Source organism: Ceratotherium simum, chromosome 25, assembly GCF_057802395.1.
Source record: "Ceratotherium simum simum isolate JZ-2026a chromosome 25, ASM5780239v1, whole genome shotgun sequence".
Taxonomy (NCBI): Eukaryota; Metazoa; Chordata; class Mammalia; order Perissodactyla; family Rhinocerotidae; genus Ceratotherium; species Ceratotherium simum.
In genome coordinates this window covers 42560569-42582921 of record NC_141924.1, presented here as the reverse complement: position 1 = coordinate 42582921, position 22353 = coordinate 42560569, and the positions used below count along the sequence as shown (strand labels likewise).

Genomic DNA, 22353 nt, shown 5'->3' with positions numbered 1-22353 from the left:
TCTTTCTGAGTTTCAACTTGTTGAGTGTCTTTATGACAACTATTTTGAATTCTCTGTCATTTAGATTGTAAATGTCTGTGACTTCAGGATTGCTTTCTGGAGACTTGTCATTTTCCTTCTGCTCTGAAGTGTTGCTGTAGTTCTTCATGACGATTGATGAAGTGATCCTTCGCTGGTGCATTTGTGGTAGTTTCAGATCACAGATTCCACCTGCTATCACTGGGGGCAGGCAGGAACTGTGTTTTCTGATCCCATCCCATCTGCTGGAAGTTGCACCAGGGCTGCTCTGTGTTTGTGCAGGCTTGCAACAGCCACTCGGTGGATCATGCATGCACGTGCAGGTCAGACCTCTGTGCTCTGCCATCAGGTCGCTCTCGTGCGGGCAGGACCACTGCACTTGGCAGAGGACTGGCTGAGCTGCTGTTTTAGGCACAAGGTGAGGAGCGCTTTCTTTCCCACACAGGCCAGCTCTGTGCTCACAGGTGGTTTGGGTGAGCTGTTGTGCTTGGTGGATGGGGCTCCTTTGCACAGGCAGAGCTGCCACCACTCAGAGGAGAGGATTCCCATGGGCAGGGCTGCTGCAGCACAGTGGGCACTCCTGCAGGCCAGGTTACCACTCCATCAGCATTCACATGCAGGCTGTGCTGCCTCAGCCTCCTCTTCCAGTCACACTGGCTGCTGTGTGAGGACCTACATCCTGGATCGCTGCTGCCGGGGATGGGCAGGGGTCCGCTTACCTAGTTCCACTGCTTCCCAGGGATCCAGTCCATCCACCTTCAGATGTATGGCTGCATGGATCTCTCAGGCATCCTGTTGTGCTGTGGAAGGAATCCTCTGTTGGTTAATGAATGTCTGTTTAGTTGTAACTTAGAGGGGAGAAGCAAAGAGAACAACTTACTCTGCTATGATGCTAGCGTCACTCCCCTGATTGGCTGTTATTTGATTGTATTCTTTTCATTCTTCAGTAAATTTGCTATATCCATTGAGGTAGTCATCTAAAACAGGAATTGGCAAACTCTTTGTATAAAGGGCCAGACAGTAAATATTTTAGACTATGGGCCACGTGATCTCTGTTGCAACTATTCAACCAGGCTATTGTAGTGTGCAAGCAGCTGTAGACCATACACAAATGGATGAACATGGCTGTGTTCCAATAAAACGCTTTTTATGGGCACTGAATTTTTTATAATTTTTCATGTGTTACAAAATATTATACTTCTTTTGATTTTTTTCAGCCATTTAAAAATGTAAAAACTTCTTGTTCATGTGTCATACAGAAACAGGAGTGGGCTGACTTTGGCTTGCAAGCCATAGTTGGCTGACCTCTGTTCCAAAGCATAAATTTAATTGTAACTTCTTCACTTTCTATTCTTAAGTCCTCTTGTTACAATTAGGTAACCAGTTAGGTACAGTTATTGATTCACCTGCTGTAACAGGTGGCCACGATACATTGGTTCACCTGGATAAAAGCTGATATTTGTTTTTGTATAACAGTCCAAGTGTAATTAGTCCAGGGCATGTGTGGAACCTCCATGGAGCTGGGGTCCCAGGCTTCTTCAATCAACTTGCTCCCCATCCTGAGGGTGCTACTCTCATCAGCATGGTCTAAGTTGCCTCCCCATCTCTATGTTTACATTCTCAGTAGAAAAGAAAAGAAGGGAAGGAGAGGGCAAGCTCCTTCATTTAAGAGCATGACCCCCAAACTGCACACATGACTTTTGCTCACTTCCCATTGGTCAGAATTTGGTCACATGGCTACATGTAGCTATTAAGAGAAACTGGCAAATGCATTCTTTATTCTGTGAATTGATGTGTCCAGTTTAAAACTGTGAATGCTACTACTAAGAGAAGGGAGAAGGAATGTGGGTGAGAGGGCATCTACCAGTATCTGTGTGTTCTTATCTCTCTGTTGTATTCTGAGTGAATAATCTGGCTTTACTGATCTGGTTCCTTTTCCCATTCCAATCCAATTTTCAATCACTTCCCAATTTGAATCCAGGTTCTAGTTTAACACAACGTCTAGTAGTTCCCAAAGGCAGCACTCCTTCCTGCTTTTGTGAAAGTTCCTTTCTTTGCCTGGAGTGCACTCCCTGCTTCTTTTCCACTTGGTAAAAAGTCTCAACTCTTTCTGAGAGTTCAGAGGTTCTTTCTTCTGATAATTATTTTCCTAAATTTTATGTTGTATTGCATTATCTCTTGCTAGAATATGAGCTGCCTGAATGCAGTATTTTTTTCCATCTTTGTATTCCTAGCATGTGTCATTTAGTAAAATCCCAATCTATTTTTGTTGAATGAATGAATGATGGGATGCTTTTGCCCAGCAATATTAAGCTGGATTTTACTGCCTGTGAAGAGTCAATTAGACCATATGAAAGGGAAAGGGGGGAGGCAGGGAATGATGGGTTAGGGGAGGGGAGGATTGGTTAGGGTCCTCTGGTTGAAAGGAAACAAAATTCAGCCTCAAAAGCTTAAATAAAAGAGGGCTATTAAAATATACTAGGGAGCTCACAAAATCAAAAGAAATGCTGACAAAAACAACCTAGGCCTGAGGATCAGAAGGAAGCAAAGGAGCACAGGAGATCTTGGAGAGCCCCAACAGTGGTTGCCCCAGTCCCAATGTCTTCAGTCCCTGTGAGGCTCTAGTCAGTTTTCAAACACCTGGGAGAGAGAATATGACTGGCCTAACTTGAATCAAAGACCCCCTTGTGGGTGGGATATGGTGGAGTATTGTCAGTGATAGTTCCAACAAGGTAGCAGCGGGGTAGTAAGAGGCAGTTCCCCCAAAAAAAGAGATACTTTGCCTCACTATAAAAAAAATGGGTGGCTGTCACAGAGGTTTCCAGGAGCCATAACGTATTTCTACTCCACCATTGCTCCTTGGAGATGCTGCTGTCATTCCGCTGTACAGGTAGCATATTAGTCTTGAAACTCCACTCTGTGGGCATGGCATGCGGGCCAGAAGGCAGCAGAGGCTTTGCTCTCTGATGGTCTGTCACAGGAGTCTAACCTCATGGTGTTGACAGGCCCTGTCCCTGTGAGTCTTGCCAGGAGTAGAAGGGAAGGATAAAGATGTAGAAAAATCCATGATGACGTTCCAAGGAGAAAAGAGAAAAGCAGCAAGAAATGCAGACTTTTTTTTTTATACAGCCCTTCCTGGATCTAATACTGGATCATTGACTCACTTTTTTGATTGGTTAATTTCTCCCACAAAGGGAATGGAGATCATATTGAACGACTTTGTTTTTGCTACTTTTTTGTTGTTGTTATTCTTTTTGCATAAACCCAAAGGAGAGGGATTTATTGCAAAATTTATATTTACCCAAGATAAAAGAGAAAAAATATAACCTCATCAAAATTGCAGAAAATATGTATTATTAAACATCTTCAGCATAAAAGTGTCATTAGGGTTGAAACAGAGATGGTGTATAAGCAGGAATGCTGCGAAAAGCATGAGACCAAACTGAAGTTAGAAAGACTTGAGAAGGGAAGCTCTTTGACAAAGATGTCCCTAGAATTCCTTGGACAATGGCTGAGACTGGTTGTAGAACTTTGGAGAGGACCAAATTATCTTGAGGGAAAATGTGAGCAGCCTCGTAGGAAGTTGCATTAGGTGTAACAGATTTAGGCAAATGGACTAACAGAGAACAGTTGAATACACTGAAAATTACATAAAATGTCATGCATTGCATTGGGCAGGGTTCAGTGCAAGGAGCAAACATATCCCACATCTTTAATTAGAGAGGAATCTTATACGTGAAGTTTTATGCTTATAAATTATTAGAAGGAAGAAGTGGGTTCTAAGATGGACCTCCAGGAATGACTTCCAGAAGAGTTCATAATGTACTTAGGGGAGATACCACCTCTAACACTATAAATAAATGGTCCTATGAGTTTAAGAGCACACCCTGTATCTGTGATCCCAAGATCAGTCATCTATAATAAAGCAGGTCTGTAATGAAGCTGCTGCTGTGGACAACCTCCTCCATCACCCTGGAATCTGCAGAATGGGCCCATAGCTGTCATCCAAAGACCAGAAAGCCAGAAGAAGCTGACACAACCATTTCTAAACACCCACACAGCTGGTGAACAGATCCTGGATCATTGCTACAGAAAGCAACTCCCATTTCCACGCATCGCTTGCCAGCAGAAAGAACCGAAAAGGAACAGGACAATTCTTTCACCTTTCTTTGTCTCCCAAATTTCACATAGGTGCATTCAATTGGCATAACCTAATTTGCCTCAAGAATCTTAGATTCAAGGGAGTCAAAATATTTAATTTTAGGTTTTCCCCCCTCTCCAACTAGAAGGAAGATAAAATAGAGCTTGAGAAAGCTAAAGCTAACCTCCAACGTCCAGCATATATGTGTGGTGGTTATTTATGTGTATATGTGTATATGTATTGTGTTATGCAGATGTATCATGCATTTATATATTGGTACCATGTAAAGCATCATTGTGCCTTATATATTTGTAGCGTGTGTGTGTGCATATGGTACGTAATTAACTTCTAAGTGAAACGATAAAGTAGGCTTAAAGCTCTTGGAAAATGACTCCTATAGGAAGAATATATATATTTGTAATTAGCTCTACTGGTAGCTAAAGAGGATGTAGGGAAAGGAAGCACTCAAAGTTGACTTTTTGTGTGGTTTAATAACTAATGCATTTATACATAAGACACACTAATTTTTTTGGAAAAGCTTCCAACAGTCAATAACATCTGCCTTCAATGATTCTTTAACTCCTTTATTTATAGATTGTCTTTCCCACTTTCTTATTTTCCCCTTACATCACAGGAACTCTGGCCTAATACAAAGTGCTTGATTTTTCCAGGTTTCAGCCTGCCCTTTAGTTAGTCCTCTCTTTTATGCAGCAATATAAAGTGAATACAACCACAGTGAGCTAATTTTTACCTAATTTCCTTCTCCTAGGGAACAAGACCAGGGAGTATAGTTTGACCTCAATAAAACAAAATGGATTTGTATTAATGGCATACTACAGAAAATCCATTAAAGTCGTTTAAGATGATTAAAAAATTTGTTGAGGTTTTCAGACCATATTAAGGTTTTTAATATAAAATAACTTTAATTTTCTTATCACTGGCATAAAATTAAAGTGCAGTTCTTTTCTCATTTCTCTGATTTGAGAAAAAGTGCAAAGGTTTGAGTTAACCACCCTACTGAACTGAATATACAGAAATGCAAGCGAAGCTTCTGGAAATGCTAGGGCAGTTCATCCAGGAAACTCAGATTCATTTGAGGCTATTCTGTGTCAGGACTTTTTGAGTCTAGGGAAGCAGTACACTAGAGAAGGAAGAATCATGAAGAGTAAAGGTTCCCAGATGTTTCAGGCCAAAACAAATAAAGAAATGCAAATATTAGTAATTTTTTGTAAAATGATGCTATAAAAGAATTAGGAAGGAATGCTTTGTGGTTGTTGCAACTGGGGGGATTTTTACTGGACTTTTCTACTCAATGGGAGATAAAGGCCATATTTAGCTCCCTTCCTCCTGTCTAAGAGAATGTTTCAAGCACCCTTTACTCACTGCAGGGCAAGAATATACATCAGGCAGACTCACAGCAGCAGGTTGTCAGAGCCAGACAGAGACAAGCATTTTACAGAACACATTGGTTGGAGAAAATATACTTAGGGATAAAAAATGGGTAAAAATAATGACAAGTAAAGTCAACTTTCAGCAAGTCCATAAATAGAGATCCAGAAAGATATTCTTGATGGAAAGAAGTGACATCCCAGAACAGGGCAACATGGACCAGGAAATGTGGGACACTGTGACAGACACTGGCTAGCTAGCTCTTTAAAATTCTCATCCTTGGTATTTCACTTTTCCTAAATTTCCCAACTCCCTTGCATATGACAGGGTACTGATCAATGGCATGTGGATAAAAGGGATGCGTGCCATTTTTAGGCCTGGCCCACACTCCTCCCATGAGACCCTGCAGATCTCTCTCCAATTTTGTTTATTAGCTGGTCTGCATCTAGAGAATCCCGTGAAGGGCTCTGAGGTTTAGTCACTACACAGAACCCAGCAGGGCCACCAGATGGAAGAAGCCTGCTCCTTCAATGATTGTGGGGAGTGGACCACCCTTCCACTCACTCAGTCTGCACTGATTGTGACCTACGCAAGAAAGACACCTTTGTTGATTTAAGCCACTGTGGTCTGTGGGTTGTTTATGGCAACAATCAGCCTACTCTAACTAATAAATCACAGAAGAATAGCAGAACTTGGAAAATGCAAGAAAAAGTTTGGTAGTCTGTACCAAAATATAGACCAGAAACTAAAATAGAATAGAGAATTACCTGATAAGGATTTTCTAGCACAAATCCTTGAATTGTGTTCACAATTACTAACCACAAAATTTGGTCAAATTTACTCTAAAATTTTCGGTTGGTTTTTAGGTTTATATTTTCTCACTTGATCTTTTATATTCCCTAAAGTTTTCCAAGTTAAAAACCTTCTCTGGGTTTTATTAAATGATTAAATCATTCCAATGATTAAATGATTAATGATTAAATCATTCCCTGAGGTGAGGTTCTGATGCCCCAAGGAGATAATATCATTTGGATATACTATGCATTATGAATGCATGCTCTGATGATATCAAAATCATTTGTTCATTCATTCATTCAATTGTAAAAAAAAAATGAGCAACATATGTACCAGGCACAGTGGTGGGGTGGGTGGGAGAGAAGGACTTCCTGCTTTCTTCTGTGGGTAGTGGCTCCACACCCCACTGTTAGGACTCCTTTTCACTTCAGTGCGGCGTCTCACAGCGTTGCTTCTGAGTCAGTTACTATAACTTTGTAACTTTACTCTAAGACACCCACATCTTAGATACTCAGCAGTTTCACAGAAAACAAAGAATATAAATCCTGAAAGATAAGATTTCAGTGAAAGGCAAAGTAAGGATTGGTAACTCCAATTTTTATCATGATTTTGGGGTTTTTACATGTTATTATTCCCTCTAGATTTTTATGTCTACTTGAGTACAAGAGCTAGGCTCAGTTAACTATGCCTTCTAGGTTTGGAGTGTACAATAGGATGTTTATTGGTCCTGAGTAAGAAGGCAAGGCAGAGGAAGATATCTTTCACACACAGGTTTGTAAATATTTTCTTTCAAGTCCAAATGTTGGAGCAATAATTTTGCTGCAGACAGTTTTGAATGTGAGATTGAGCTTTTGTTGCTTGAAAGGAAGAATGAGTCATTTTTATACAAATGACCAAGCAAAACTCCAGGGATCTTGATATAGAATCACCAGATCAATCTTTACACAGTCTTTCTCCCCCTCAACAGAATCTAGTAAGTTTTCTTCTTTAGAGCCAATATTAATTAGATTTCCCTTTGACTTCTACTAGTGTTCTCTGTCAATGTCTTTACTGGAAAGAAGTATTTCTTTATGTGTTATAATTTATATATTATAATTATCCTTGCTTAGAGTCTTCCTCATTAAAATTTGTTTTATATTCTTTATGTATATTATATTTAAAAATTCAGTTTCTTGAATAAGTATATTTATTGAACACTATGTGCCAGGAGGTATGCTGATGACCACAAAAAAAGTTATGGTTTTTGCCTCATGGAGTGGGCACCATGATGTTTATCAATCACACAAAGAAATTAAAGTGACTACTTTGATAATATAATAATAATATAATATTTATATTATTTATAAATTTGCATATATTTATATATATAAATATGAATATTTATAAAATTATGAAAATAGTATAATGAAAGAGAAACACATGAAAAAATGAGCCCTGGCGAGTGAGCTGAGTTAGAGCTTTCCTGAAGGACGTGATCAGGGAGCTGAAATCTGAAGGAAGGAGTAGAGGATCCTCCACCCGTTGTGGGGTAGGGTACACCTGGGGTAAGGGGTGGAGATAGATTGTCAGCGTGTTTGAAGCCCCTGAGGTGGAAGGAAGCAAGGTCTGTTGGAGAAATTGGAGGAAGAGGTGTGTGGTGGATCCAGAGAGCCGGAGATGGAGGGTGGGAGGCCTGGAGGGGGAGGGACTTACGAGCTCAGGCAGTAGCTGAGGGTGGAGGCACAGGATTATTTGTTCCCCAATAATAATGAAAAGCCATTGACGTAACGAAGAAGGGAATTGGGGGGAGAGGGTCCATTTAAAATGATGTAGTAATTTGTCTTTGGCTTATTTTCTCAGTTCAAGCTACTACTTATTAGAAAATTAATTATAGTATTTCCTCTCGTCACGCACAGTGCAACACGCTGAAGTACGCAAATAGCAGCTACCCCAGCCATAAAAATAGGGTCAGTCTATTCTCCACAGGAGCAAGTGTGTTCTCTTTTGAAAAACAACAGGATTCTGAACTGAAGAATGATGGCACAATTTGTACAAACACAGACATAAAATCAGTCTATTCTGAAAGTATTAACTGCTTACTTGAAGGATCTTTCGGGTCTTTTCATTATCATCTTGGGTAAGATCATTCACTTGATGGGAGATCGAGTGTTGTGTCTAAGAAAACACTTTGAAGATGGTAATACTATATTCCCAGTGGATTGAAAGCTCCATTAAATTATGTGAAATGCATCAGAGAAGCTTACTATTCAGGGTGATCTATTCCCATAGATTAAATTTTGTTGATACATGTGCAATAGAGTACAGAGATTGAATAATGAATTATTTCTTGATATTGTACATAAAAAGAAAGGAACTTTTATGAGTTGCATAAGTGTCTGGACTGAAAAGTAAACTTACATTGGAAGGGGCAGGATTGGTATGGTTTCTACTTGGAAGAGAAACTGAAGGGTTTCATTTCTTTGAGAGTTTCTGCCTTAGAAAAGAACGCTTGGCTGAGATCAGGGACAGCAACGTGGCAAAACTAACGTCTTCAATCTAATGCCTAATCTGATATAAGGCAGGTGGCAGCGCTCCAATGCTCGTGAACACCACAGCAGTGGGATTGGTGCAAAACCAAAGGGAAGAGCGTGATACTGTTTGGGACAGTCTGGAGTTGTATGCGGGACCAAGAGATGATCAGTCTTCCTTGACTTATTTTTTGAGCATTGATTTATACATGTGGTGTGTAGTTTTTTTTCTTCCGGTTGTTCTCTAAACTACTTTCTTTTTGTGTGTGTGTGTGTGTGTGTGTGTGTGTGTGTGTGTGTGAGGAAGATCAGCCCTGTGCTAACATCTGCCAATCCTCCTCTTTTTTGGCTGAGGAAGAATGGCCCTGGGCTAACATCCATACCCATCTTCCTCCACTTTATATGGGATGCCGCCACAGCATGGCTTGCCAAGCGGTGTGTCGGTGGGCGCCCGGGATCCAAACTGGCGAACCCCAGGCCACCGCAGCGAAGCACGCGCGCACTTAACCGCTTGCGCCACTGGGATGGCCCCTAATTTATATTTCTTGATTCTATTTTTTCCTAGAATGCTGTTATCATATATGCAAACAAGGTGCTTATATTTTTCATGAAAATGACTTTTCCAGAACTTCAGTCACCCTACCAAGAGTAGAAATCTGATGGTTGTGCTGTTTGAGGAGGAGAATATGTTCAGTGTCACTTTTGGACAGGCTCTTAGTTTCTGGTCAGATTTCATCTCATGGGACTTGTTACTCATTAGTCACAGTAGGTTCCCCTCCTGCATTCTCTCTTTCTGGTAATTTTAACATGCTGTTGGAGAAAAATGCTGATTCTTTTCCTATAAGGCAGTATTAAGTGCAGGCACATGGAATCCTAGCCTTTCTAAATTGAACAAAATCTTAGCGGTCATCTCATCCAGTCTCCCAGTTTTAAAAATTTGTGGAAAATAAAGTTTTAGTATATACTGCCTAATGAAAAGACTTCTGAACTTGAAACCAGAAAACTTGTTTGTGATCCATCCATTCACTGATTCACCATCCACTGTCTGCCTGGCCTTTAGTCTATACAATACTTGGCAGTGAGGATATTAAGGAAAGACAGTAATAATCTCTGTTTTCAAGAAACCAAAACTAAGGAATGAAAAAGACACACTAATCTGTGTGATCCTAGACAAATTATGTGAACAGAGACTCTGTTTCCTTATCTTTTAATTAGCAATAATAATAATAATAATAACAATAATAATCTCTTGGCGTCAGACTGGGGAGGAGGGAAAAACAAACAAGGCAGACAGAGGTCCTTTACAAATCCCCTGTTTCTAAAACAGGGGATGGAACTGAAGAATAGACCTTGGCAAGGTCGATAAAGGAGACCTGGTGGTCTCATCCTCCTTTCTGTAGTAAGTAGAGAAAAATCTGCGACTGCATTTCACATCTCTCCTTCCTTAGCCTCCGGCCTCCAGCTAAAGCTGGGCTTCCTCCAGTGCCATGCTTTGGAAGTTTGTGTGGGGGAAAGACCATTGGTTCTGCTGTAACAGGAGCAGAGCTGAGTTTGAATCCTGATTGCGCTTATCAGCTGTTTGAGCAAGCTTTAATAGTCCCTGAACTCTGTTTTTCCATCAGTAGCATGGGGTGTGAGAGCATCTGTATGCTTTGGCTAAAGAAAGAGATATATAAATTATTTCTCTTACTCTTGCCAGAGTTAATCTTTTATTTAGCTGAAGTTAGTTGAGTGGTGTGATTTGAGAGAAGTCCTAAAATATCATCTGACATTTCTCAAAATTCCACCAGTTATGGAGTATAAAATGATACAAACATTGGAAAACTCTTTATACATCTACTTTATGGCCTATATTGCCCTAAAAAATGAAAACATATGTCCACACAAACATTTCTACATGAATGTTCAGAGAAGTTTTATTCATAATGGCCTCAAACTGGAAACAACCCAAATGTCTCTCAACAAGTGAATGGATAAACAAACTGTGGTATATCCATGCAATGGCCTACTACTCAGTAATAAAAAAATGAACTACTTCATGCATTTGCAACAACATGGATGAATCTCAAAAATACTACGCAAAATGGAAAAAGCCAGACACAAAAAAGTGTATACTGTATGATTCCATTTATACGAACTTCAAGAACAGCCAAAACTAATCTCTGGTGATAGAAATGAGAACAGTAGTTATTTATGGGAAAGTTAGAATTGACTGGAAGGTGGCGTGAGGAAACTTTCTGGAGTGGTCTAAATCTTGGGTGGGGTGGTGGTTACATGAGTGTATATAATACCAAAGCTCTTTCAAATTTTACACTTAAGACTTGTGTATTTTACTGTATGTAAAGTTTACCTCAGTAAAAATATGTCCACCACTTAAAGATCCATTCAATGTGACAAGGTAAAGAAGAGTTAAGCAGGAAGCATAGTGATCAGTCTTTTTTTAGTGTGGATTAGTTTATTGCTAATTGCTTTGTTGACCAAGGGAAAATTTAGAATTTGAGAAATTTCTGTTGAGGGTAATCTTGGAGTTGAAGAGTCATGCTGAAACTCTGAAAACAAATATTTTCAACTTTATATGTATATGCCTCTAAAGATCAGTCTAAGAGATGTTTGGAGTGATAGGTCTCATCTGAGATGGTGCATTGGGCAGGAGAATGAGCTTCTCTATCACCAACTACAGGGAGCATGATTGACTGCGGGCCCCAGATGTCAAGCTCTGAAATTCATCACCAAGTTTCTAATGAGGTCATGCCTCCCACAGGCTGCTCTCAGCCAATGACTGAGCACACCTGAGAGACCAAGGCAGGCCTATCCCTGGGAGATGCAGGGACTCTCCTGACAGCCAACTTTGGTTTGAGGATCTTCCCACCCACCCCATATTCTCCCCAACTACCACCTCCCATGGTCTTGCCAGACTTTCCTTAGAATGTACTGCAGAGTAAGATACGTCTTTCCAACCTTCCTCCCTTCCGTCTCTCGCTTCTCTCTCCACTCCGGCAGACCTGCATCATTGTCCTCCCAGCCTCTCCCTGTTTTCTCCTACAGGTGAGTCCCTAACAAATTTCTTAAATATGTCATTCTGTCTTAGTATCTGCTTCTTGAAGGATCTTGAAGGACTAAAAACATGTATGTTATGTGTGTGTGCATGGATGGAGGGAGGGAATCAGAATCATGCAGCATCTCCTAACCATACCCAACCTCCTGGCCCATCTCTACTGGATACCCATGGGTTTACAGAATCCTCAGGCTTCAGACACCTCTACAACATTATAAAACATTCACTAGCCCCTCTCATGCTGCTTTTTATAATGAACTTGTAGCAGAAGGTAAGGAGAAGCTATAGCTAAAGAACAGTTCTTATGCTATTCATGATATTTAATTAAAGCTGAACTTTCATCTGCTTTAAATCTTGCCTAATTTCTTTCAGGCCCTGTATTAGCTTCTGTAGTTGTAGTGTGTGGTTTTATTATGATCTAGTGTAAATCTAAATCTGGCTAATGTACCTCTAGACTTTTTTTTTTAATAGATAAACTTATTAACAACCTCAACCCTTAAGAGAAAAATCAAAGTAAAGATAAGGGTTTAGTGATTCCTGGGAATACAGAATAGAGAAACTTGGGGATATTTCATTTTTGAAGCAAGACATTTGTCACTTAAAATTTGATTTTAAGAAGACATATTATTTCTCTCTGAGAGTAAAATTTAAAAGGCCCTTATAGGATAGAGTTTGAGTGAGCTGATTATGGTACACAGAACACTAAGGGTAGGGCTTGCTGAGGATTATTCATTGACAAAATATTTTTTTAATACACTTCTTTTTCCAAGTTGTGAGATGATGCCTACTGAGTCTAGTGACTTGATTAAATCCACTCAGAAGATTTGGGGCAGGTTAGGGTTAATCCTGTCAGATACATGGTCTAAAACAGAATGTGAGAATGCTACCATTAACTAAGAATGATTTTGCTTTAGTAGAAAGAACTTTCTTTAAAAGGAGACTTGAATATATGTAAAATATTTCAGAAAAGGTGAACTCAAAGCTTTTAATACTGATTGCTTCTGAGGGCTGGGACAGAGATCTGGGCTTGGTAGGAAATTTACACATTGCATCCTACACCCCAGTTTGCTGCTTTAAAAAAATTTTTAAACCACGTGAATATCTTACTTCATCACCAAGTTTCTCTATTCTGTATTCCCAGAGATCACTAAACCCTTATCTTCACTTTGATTTTTCTCTTAAGGGTTGAGAGTGTTAATGAGCTTATCTATTAAGAAAAAAATCTAGAGGTACATAAGCCAGATTTAGATTTACGCTAGATCATAATAAAACCACACGCTACAACTACAGAAGCTAATACAGGGCCTGAAAGAAATTAGGCAAGATTTAAAGCAGATGACAGTTTAGCTTTAATTAAATATCATGAATAAATAAAAAATGTTCAAATAAAATCTAGGACATGTGACAAAGGATATAATTTTAGTGAATTTGACTTAACAGTTGTAAATGGCAATCAGAAAAATGAGTAAGTGACTGGACATCTTCACGCTAACCTTTAGAAGAAAGAGTATGACTACTGCAAGAGACATCAAGAAGGAAATTGTTCAGTTATGTTATATTTAAAAAGCTTTTTATACAATTCATGGTTGTAATTCTATAACTGAGTCATTTGGTGTCTCATGGTGATTCATAACTTACTGGATACTCTGGTTAAAAGGTCAACATCGCTTAGAATGAAAATGCAGAGGTATCGAAAAAAGAAAGGCAATATTTTGGGGAAATCAGCAGACCATTACTCTGTGACCAAGCTCTGTTAAGTGCGCATGATCTCATAGTTTTTTGCAGAATCAGTCTCAGTATATGAGAGTGTGATTAATACCGTGCATTATGAAAGCTAATACTCTGTATTTCTGTTCATGACTCTATAACCACAAACTTTTTAAAAATTAACATGCTACACACATGCAGGGATGAACTTTAAAGGATGTTTACACATTGAGAAGCGACTTTATTAAATTGGGTTCCATGTTTGTTATCTTTCACCAGGTTCCAGAAAATCTTGTTCATTTTAGAAATCTAGAGCTGATTTTTAAAAAAATCAACACAAGGATCTGAAAATCCAGCTGTGTTCTCTTTTGCTTTTCAATTTCCCGCCAGAACGCAACTTAAATTGTATGGTTCATAAAGCAGGATGCCATTCAACTGGTTCTCTCAACCACCCCAGGATAGACCCAATGAGGAAGGCCCTGGACATGGACTAGAACATTATTTTAGTAAGTCTGTACCTCATTGACATTAGCAAATTTGCCCCTAATCTCTTTGTGCCTCGTTTTCTTACCTGTCCTTCTCTATTTTCTAGAGCATTTGTGAAATTAACGAGATGATAGATTATCCAGAAAGTATTTTAAATTCTTAGGAAAGAAGTATGATCTATGAAGTGAGTAGAATAGTAACCCCCCCTCAAAGATAATATCTGCCCAAAACCTGTGAATGAGACCTTATTTGCAAAAAGGGTCTTTGCAGATCTATTTAAGTTAAGGATCTTGAGAAGAGATCATCCTGGATTCTACTGTGGGCCCTAAATCCAATGACAAATGTTCTTACAAAAGACAGAAGAGACACAGAGAAGAGCATGTGAAGATGGAGGCAGAGATTGGAGTTATGCAGCCACAAGCCAGGGAACACCTGGAGCCACCAGAAGCTGGGAGAGACAAGGAAGGATTCTCCCTTAGAGCTTTCAAAAGGAGAGCGTTTCTACACCTTGATTTCGGACTTCTGGCCTCCAGAACTGTGAAAGCATTAATCTCTTATTTTAAGCCATGAAGTTTGTGGTAATTTGTTATGGCAGACACAGGAAATGAACACCCTCTGATTCTAAGTTGTCATTGTTATCTGACTTACAATAATACGATTAAGCATGTGAGAATTATTTGAGAAATTACAAAAGTACTACTATAAAGGGGGCATAATATATGATAAGTTTTCAAGTAGGGGTGATTTTGCCCCACAAGAGACACTTGGCAACATCTACAGACATTTTTATTGTCACAACTGGAGGAGGGGTCCTACTGGTATCTGGTGGGTAGAGCCAGGGATGCTGCTAACCATTCCGCGATGCACAGGACAGCCCCCACCCCCAAACAGAGAATTATCCAGCTTCAAGTGTCAATACTGCTGAGGCTGAGAAGTCCTAATGTACAAGAAAGCCTAGCATTGTAAGATGAAAATCTTAGCTCTGCCATGAATTTGTGAGCAAGACGATTTACCCCAGGCAATCAACGTTGGAGCTTTAGTTTTCTCATCTGAAAAACGCGATGATATTAATACCTGCCAGAGCTTTATCAAGTTCCAATGAGATAATGTTGGCCAAAGAATTTGATACTTTAAGACTTCTTTAAGAGTAACGAAGAGGCTTTCACTATTATCATCGCCATATTTCTTTAGCGCACACAAAGCAAACCTTTGATTTTTAATTAATATAGTTAGGAAGTCCACAATGAATGGATTCACTGAGCTACGGGGGACTCACTTTTATATGTTTATGGTTGTTACCTCAAACAGAATCGTTCTCAGAAATTTCATGACTATTACTGTTTAATGATGTTTTTCAGTGGCAAGGATACTCTGGAAGTACTCATAGAGCTTTTCTGGGGAGCTTATAGTTCATGCTGATGAATAACAAAACCAAAGCCAAATCAAGAGTTGAACAGAATTTTACTGTCATGTGTATAATAAAGGCATAGATAGCACTATGTAGCCTGTAGAGTGCTTTTTCGTACGTTTTTTTCTAATGATTATTACAACAGCGCTGTGAAGCTAGCTGGACAAGTGTTGCCTTCATTGATTTCTGAGAGAACTGAGGAGTGGAGGAGCAAGGTGCTTAGTCAGCAAACGGCACGGCCCCAAGTAGAACTCAGATTTTCTCACCCCTATTCCACTACCAAGTGTCTGCACACACCAGCCCATTAGAATGGGGTTATGATAATGATCACTGAAGTACATCTGAAGAGTGGATATTTACATGGTGTTAAAAGGCAGGAAATTCTTTGAGAGACATTTTTAGGAAGAAAGTTTAAGTCATAAGACACAACATAAGAATTAAACTTGTTTTGGAAGCAGGTTGGGAAAATTTCTATGATGCTCAGTCCTGGATCTTCATCTAAGAACTTTTATTGACCACTTAATGTGTAATGAAAGGTGTCGCAGACACTGTGGGGCAGGCAGCGGAGAGAAGAAATAGGCATGATCTCTTATTCAGAAGGGGCTATATACTAAGAAAAAAAAATATTTAAATTGGCTTATGCCAAAGGGTAATGTGGTGTAGAGAAGGAATACATTTAAGGGAGTATTTTTCAAAAATAGGATTCATGAAACACTAGTACCTTGAGATAGTTCTTTAAAAAGGGAGGGATTCTTCTTTGGTTAAATAAGTCTGAGAATAACCATATTTCCATTGATTCTAAGATGAATTGTGTGTTTGTGTGTTTTCAATTTTAACATCTCTAAATTCAAGATACGTCTTGCAAATGCTGTCAGCCAAGTAGCAGGTGTGATGTAGCTGTCCTTGCCTACACGTGGGCTAACTTAATTATTCCTAGTACCGTAACTGGAAGATGGCAGCCTCTGGACATTTGAGTCAATTTACAGACCATTTGAGTCCTTGACTGGTCTCTGAAAATTTCTTCTGATCAAAAAAGTGCCAACATCAAAACTTCTAGAGTAGGTGTAAGTCGCTTGGAAGAATATTCTAGAGACAATAGTGAAACACTCAAGAAATATTGTATCATCAGTGCTCTAGATGGCACAGAGGAAAATATGGTATAGAAAAATGATAGTGAAACTCAGTTGAAAAGTGATTCAGAAGAGTTAGACTAAATGAAGAAATTTTGTCAATACTATAATCAATACTATACTATAGTATATAATCTATACAATACTATAGTATAGAATCTATGCAATACTATAATCAATACAATACTATAATCAATGCCCTTTACTTATATTTTCCTTTTTATATATGCATGTGGGTGATATATGATTAATCTACCTATAAATCTACAAGAGCTCAGTCAGTCAGTATTTTAAAAAGCAAAAATTATTCGGAAAACATTGTGTCATATTTAATTGGCATCATTAGTTCCTACTTTAGTGGTACCTAAAATGATATACCTTAACATTAGATGGCATTTTAGATACTATGAAGTATGATATATTTTCCTCTTGGAATATATAGAAGGATATATACTTCCACCTATTAGCATATAGAGGTGCTAATAATTATCATATTAATGACTCTAAGAAGTTTTATAGTAGAGAAAGTGGTTTAATTTTCACATAAATTTTATGATAACCCTCCTTTTCCTATAAAACTTATTATGTCTTGGATGACTTAATTTTGTATTTTTCATACCTGTTCATAATACCACTTTGATAAAGACATACAATATAGGTCTATCTTAACTTGTAAAACGGGATTTTTGAGATAAATATTGCCTTCTTTAAATAAGAAGGATGTTTATTAATTTTTTTTTTTTTTTTTTTTTTTGGTGAGGAAGATTGTCCCTGAGCTAACATCTGTGCCAATCTTCCTATATATACATATTTTTTTTGGTACGTGGGATGCTGCCACATCAAGCATGGCTTGATGAGAGGTGTGTAGGTCCATGCCCAGGATCCGAACCTGCAAACCCCAGGCCGCTGAAGTGGAGCATGCAAACTTAACCGCTACACCACGGAGCTGGCCCCAAGAAGGATTGTTTTTATTACCCCTAAAGGCGGGTACTACAATCAATCAACACTACTTGTCTCCTTAACTTATTATGGGCCAGCTCATAATAAATTAGGGGTTTGAAATAAGTTCTTTGGAATTATTTTAATTAGATTATTAATACTTGGCTGAAACAAAGAACATTTATGTTAGAGTAACAATAGCACTTGTGATGGTTAATTTTATGTGTCAACTTGACCAGGTCATGGGGTGTCCAGGTATTTGGTTAAACATTATTCTAGGTGTGTCTGTGAGGGTGTTTTTGAATAACAGTAACAGTTGGATGGGTAGAATGAGTAAAGCAGATTGCTGTCCCCAGTGTGGGTGGTCCTCACCCAATCAGCTGGAGGTCTGAATAGAATGAAAAGGCTGACCCTCCTGTGAGTAAGAGGAAACTCCTCCTGCCTCACTGTTTGAGCTAGCATATCAGTCTTTTCCTGATTTTGGACTCGAACTGATACATCAGCTCTTCTTGGGTCTTGAGCCTGCCGGCTTTTGGACTGAAACTATACCATTGGCTCTCCTAGGTCTACAGCTTGCCAACTGCAGATCTTGGAACTTCTCAGCCTCCATAATTGTGTGAGCCAATTCCTTAAATCAATCTCTCTCTCTTGTCTATATGTAGGAGAGAGAGATATATATATACATATCCCCCACTGGTTCTGTGTCTCTGAGAACCCTGACTGAGACAGCACCTAACCTTGATAATTCTTTTCAGATTCTTGATACTCAGAGTGTGGCCCTGGAGCAGCAGCATTGACATCACTTGGGAGCTTATTAGAAATGCAGAATCTCAGGCCCTCAGGCCCCAGACTAGACCTACGGAATCAGAATCTGCATTTGGACAAGATCCTCAGGTGATGTGTGTGCACATTAAATGTGAGAAGCACTTCTTTAGAGTATTTTGAAGTCTGCCTATAATTTGTGTTACTGAAGAAGAGTACAAAAGAACCTTATAATTATTTGACATTAATACTTCAGGAGAGACATCATAGGGAGAATGTAACAAAGGAGTTTCTTTTTAGAACTTCACATAATATTTGGTGAGTAATTTTGCAATGACAAGAAGAAAAAAATTTACCTTTGAAATTTGTATTCCTAGAAAATTTCTAGATTTACCAGTTTCTAAATGGTAATATACCACAGTTGACATCTGCTTATCCTTAAGCACTAACAAGAAGATTTATAAAATTTATTTTACAAATAAACCTTATGGATATCAATGTGTAAGCACCTCCAAACATTATAACATTTATTTAGAGTGGATTTCATAACTGGCCTGAGGTAAACTGTGGCTAAATGTAACTGCTATTTAATAATCATATCTTGGGATTTTCTAATGCTAAGAATAACATTTATAGTGATGGGTTGTAATTAGTATTTGGATGGTGAACATGATGTAATCTATGCAGAAATAGAAGTATAATGATGTACACCTGAAATTTATACAATGTTATAAACCAATGTTACTGCAATAAACAAAAAATTTAAAAAAATAAAAATAAAAACACTGCTCTAAAAAAAAAGAATAACATTTATATAGCACTTTCTAATTTTCAAAGTGGCTTCACATACATCAATAGCTCATGAGATTTTTTCAACAAGCTTGTGAAATAGCTATAGGGTATTTCTTCTGAAATACTTTTACAATTATTACTTCACTTGTATTTTCGCCTTTTTCAAGTCAGAAAAGTCAGCTGAATTTAAATTTAATAAATAGTTATTGACGCCGTTTGAATAAATTGATTATTTTCAATTATTTTTACTTCTATTGCCCAACCAAGACTAGATTGGTTTTGTTGTTATTGGCTGAGTTTTGCTCTGCTTTGTATTTGATGTGGCAATGAAATCAAGAGCTGTGGCTTCTTTTCTTTTCAGCCCATTTGCCTCCCTTCTCTGTGTAATGGGGAGACACTCGTGTGGTTTCTTTGACAGTATCTGCTTCCTGTATCTGGGGAAGTAGCTCTACTTAGTAATCATCACCCTAAAGTGGCTAGCTGTTGGGCAGGGACGAAGTTGCTAGAGTATCTGCGTGTCTAGGATAGAATTTAATTGTAAGAGAAAATGGTATCTTGTCACACTGAAATTTTATCTTGCCCGAGGGGCATTTCTGCAGGGAGGTCGGCTGAGAGACTTCAAGGGAGCAGCTGAGGCAGCTGAGACTGGTTCTGGATCCTGGAGAACTGGGCTGCTAGTGCTTAGAGGAATAACGAGCACTAGAAAGTACTTGTCTTGGTTTAGGTAAGACAATATTTTACTCTGAATACAGAAAATAAACTGCCAGTTTATAATATTGCATTATAACACTTGGTATTCAGAAGAGCTTAGTAATGCAAGAAATGAGGAAATTACTTTTTGGTAGTTATTCTACTTCACAGATACATTTATAAAATTTTTAGACTACATCAGTGTCTCATGAGGCAAGATGATTTTGGAGGAGTAGGAATATCACTGCTATGAGATAAAACCTTTAAAAAAATTTATTATAATAAATTATATGAGCATCTGGTTGTTTTTTAGGGAAGATTTGAAATTCCCTGGTGGATTTTTTTCCCCCATAATTTATAAATGTAGGATTGGGTCAACAATTAGCCTGATTACTCAAAATTTATATTTCTTTGTAAAACTAGTTAACTGTTCACAAGGGTATAATGGAATGAAAAGACTTTGTTTTTAAGAACGCAAAGGGGTATAAGCAAAGGGCAGGGAGACAAGGAGAACTGATATAGAAACATAGACTCATTCCATGCATAATTAGATAAAATTAACTCTTTGATAAAGAATATAAAATTGCTAATTATTGCTAATTAATGCTAAAACTTCACCTTTTCAACATTTACCATTGCAATCACTTAGCTTCTGTCATACCCCGTCCAATCTTTCTCCCTATGGGTTTCTCCCTCTCTGCTTTCAAGCAAGTAGAGTTTGCTCCATCTTGATACAAGAGAACAAATCAAAAAACTTTCAAGCTTGACCCTGTTGTTCCCCTGAGGCACCACTTCGTGTTGCTCAGCTCTTTCCCTGACAAAATCTTCTGTCTGGTCTCCACATCCAAGGACACTGCTGAACTTTTCTTCTTAAAACATTTCATGTCAGTAGAAGCACCTAGTACATAGCTGGCACTCAAATATTTGTATCTTTTCCTTTGTATAAAATCCAAGGGGTATATTCAGACTCTGTCTCCTCTGAGCTCTCCATGACATCTAATACTGTTGACTTGCGTCTGGTTGAACTTCTTTTAGGTTTTCCACGTTATCTCTCTTTTCAGATTTCTGCAACACTGACATTCATTTCCATTTCCAAGTCAACACTACTATCTTTTTGACCATACTTTCTTTGACTTCTTTGATGACTCATCTTTTTCATCCCACTCTTTACCATTCATGAGCTCAAGTACAAGGCTATAATCCTCTAAGAGATGAAAGACTCTCAACTCTGTATAGTAACTTCTAATCCTTAACCATGCTCTATTTTTTTTTTACCATGGTCTATTTTTTAAAATTTCAAATTGTCCATTAGATATTTCCACTTGGATGTTCTACTGTTAGCTCAAAACCAATATTTCTCAAACTAAATTAATCATCTTTTATTCTAAACCAGCTACATTTACGTAACTCCCATTTATTCGCGGCATCAGTATTATTCTCATCACTCAGACTCAAAACTTTGTTTTATACTTGACTTTTCTTTTTTTCTCTCCCTATTTTAGTTTTTGATCTATTGAGAAGCCTAATCAGTCTCTAGGTTCAGTAAACTTTTTCTTGGGAAATGGCTCTAGTTGACATTCCATCATTTCCATCCCCAATACCATGTTAATCCAGGTCTTGATTAAATCACAGTGACACCCACTTGGCAAATAGGAGACACATTTCAATTTTATACATCTGTGCATAGCAAATATCCCATCCAAGTTTACCTTTTTTTTTTTTTTAATTTCTCTTAAGAGAGGTACCAAATTTTGCTTTGGAATCATAAAAGGTATCAACTACTTTCATTTTCCTCCAGAGATATAAAGGTTCTTCAACAGCAGGGTAAAACCGTCTTTGATTCACAGAGTGCTACCTTCCTCACAAGAGGAACAACTTTGTGTTTGGAGAATGTAAGATGAAAAGCTGCCCGACAACATTGGGAGGGAAACTAAAGTGGTCTCTGAGTGGCTGACATTGAACCAATCCAGACCCAAAAATGTTGAGAGCTAAGAGCTACAAGGGTTGGGAGCTCAAATATGGGGTGCTCCTGCCCGTTAGCACTGAGGGAGCAGGCTACTGCTTCCTTGGAGAACCACAGTGGCTTGATCTTGGATCTGAATAATTAAGTCATTATTTCAGTGGTGGATTGGCACTGACTCTGGAATTTTGTAGAACCCAGCTTCAACAGGGCCAACCACACAGCAACAAGAAACAAAGCACAAAGATACCAGTGTTCTTCCCGACTGGATGGGCAAATTGCTGTGAGAACACTGGAAGTTTTGGTTGATGGAGGGAGGGTTCTAAAGAAGAAGGTACATGAGTGCCTACTAGTAAAGAAATTAGGGGCTCAAGATATTATTTGGAGAAATGAAAGCAATTTCACTGTATTTACATTCTGAGTTTTTAGGGCATTTTATACCAGTTTCTTGTTCAAGTACACTATAATTTATAGTGTAACACAGGTTTGCTCAGGATAGTCTTAGTTTACACTTGTTATCCTGGTGTAGTTTTGAATAATTTTCTCTTTCATCCTCAATGGTGTCCTAGTTTGA

The 22353-nt window shown here is 38.5% G+C and overlaps 1 protein-coding gene across 4 annotated transcripts in view; it reads left to right on the top strand.

Annotated features, from left to right (window-relative positions):
- LOC147913780 (uncharacterized) overlaps nucleotides 1–22353 on the top strand; it is a 236235-nt gene that overhangs the window by 42970 nt on the left and 170912 nt on the right. For 3 of the 4 annotated variants that reach the window (XR_015556311.1, XM_087448606.1, XM_087448605.1), the window contains 2 exons: nucleotides 18331–18469; nucleotides 19729–19853. Coding sequence is in view for 2 of the 4 variants with exons in the window: in XM_087448606.1 (XP_087304732.1) it covers nucleotides 18331–18469; nucleotides 19729–19853 (264 nt within the window). In the remaining 2 variants the exon portion in view is untranslated. Of the gene's footprint in view, nucleotides 1–13891; nucleotides 14119–18330; nucleotides 18470–19728; nucleotides 19854–22353 lie in introns of all 4 variants that reach the window. The other variant, XR_015556312.1, reaches the window with a different exon arrangement.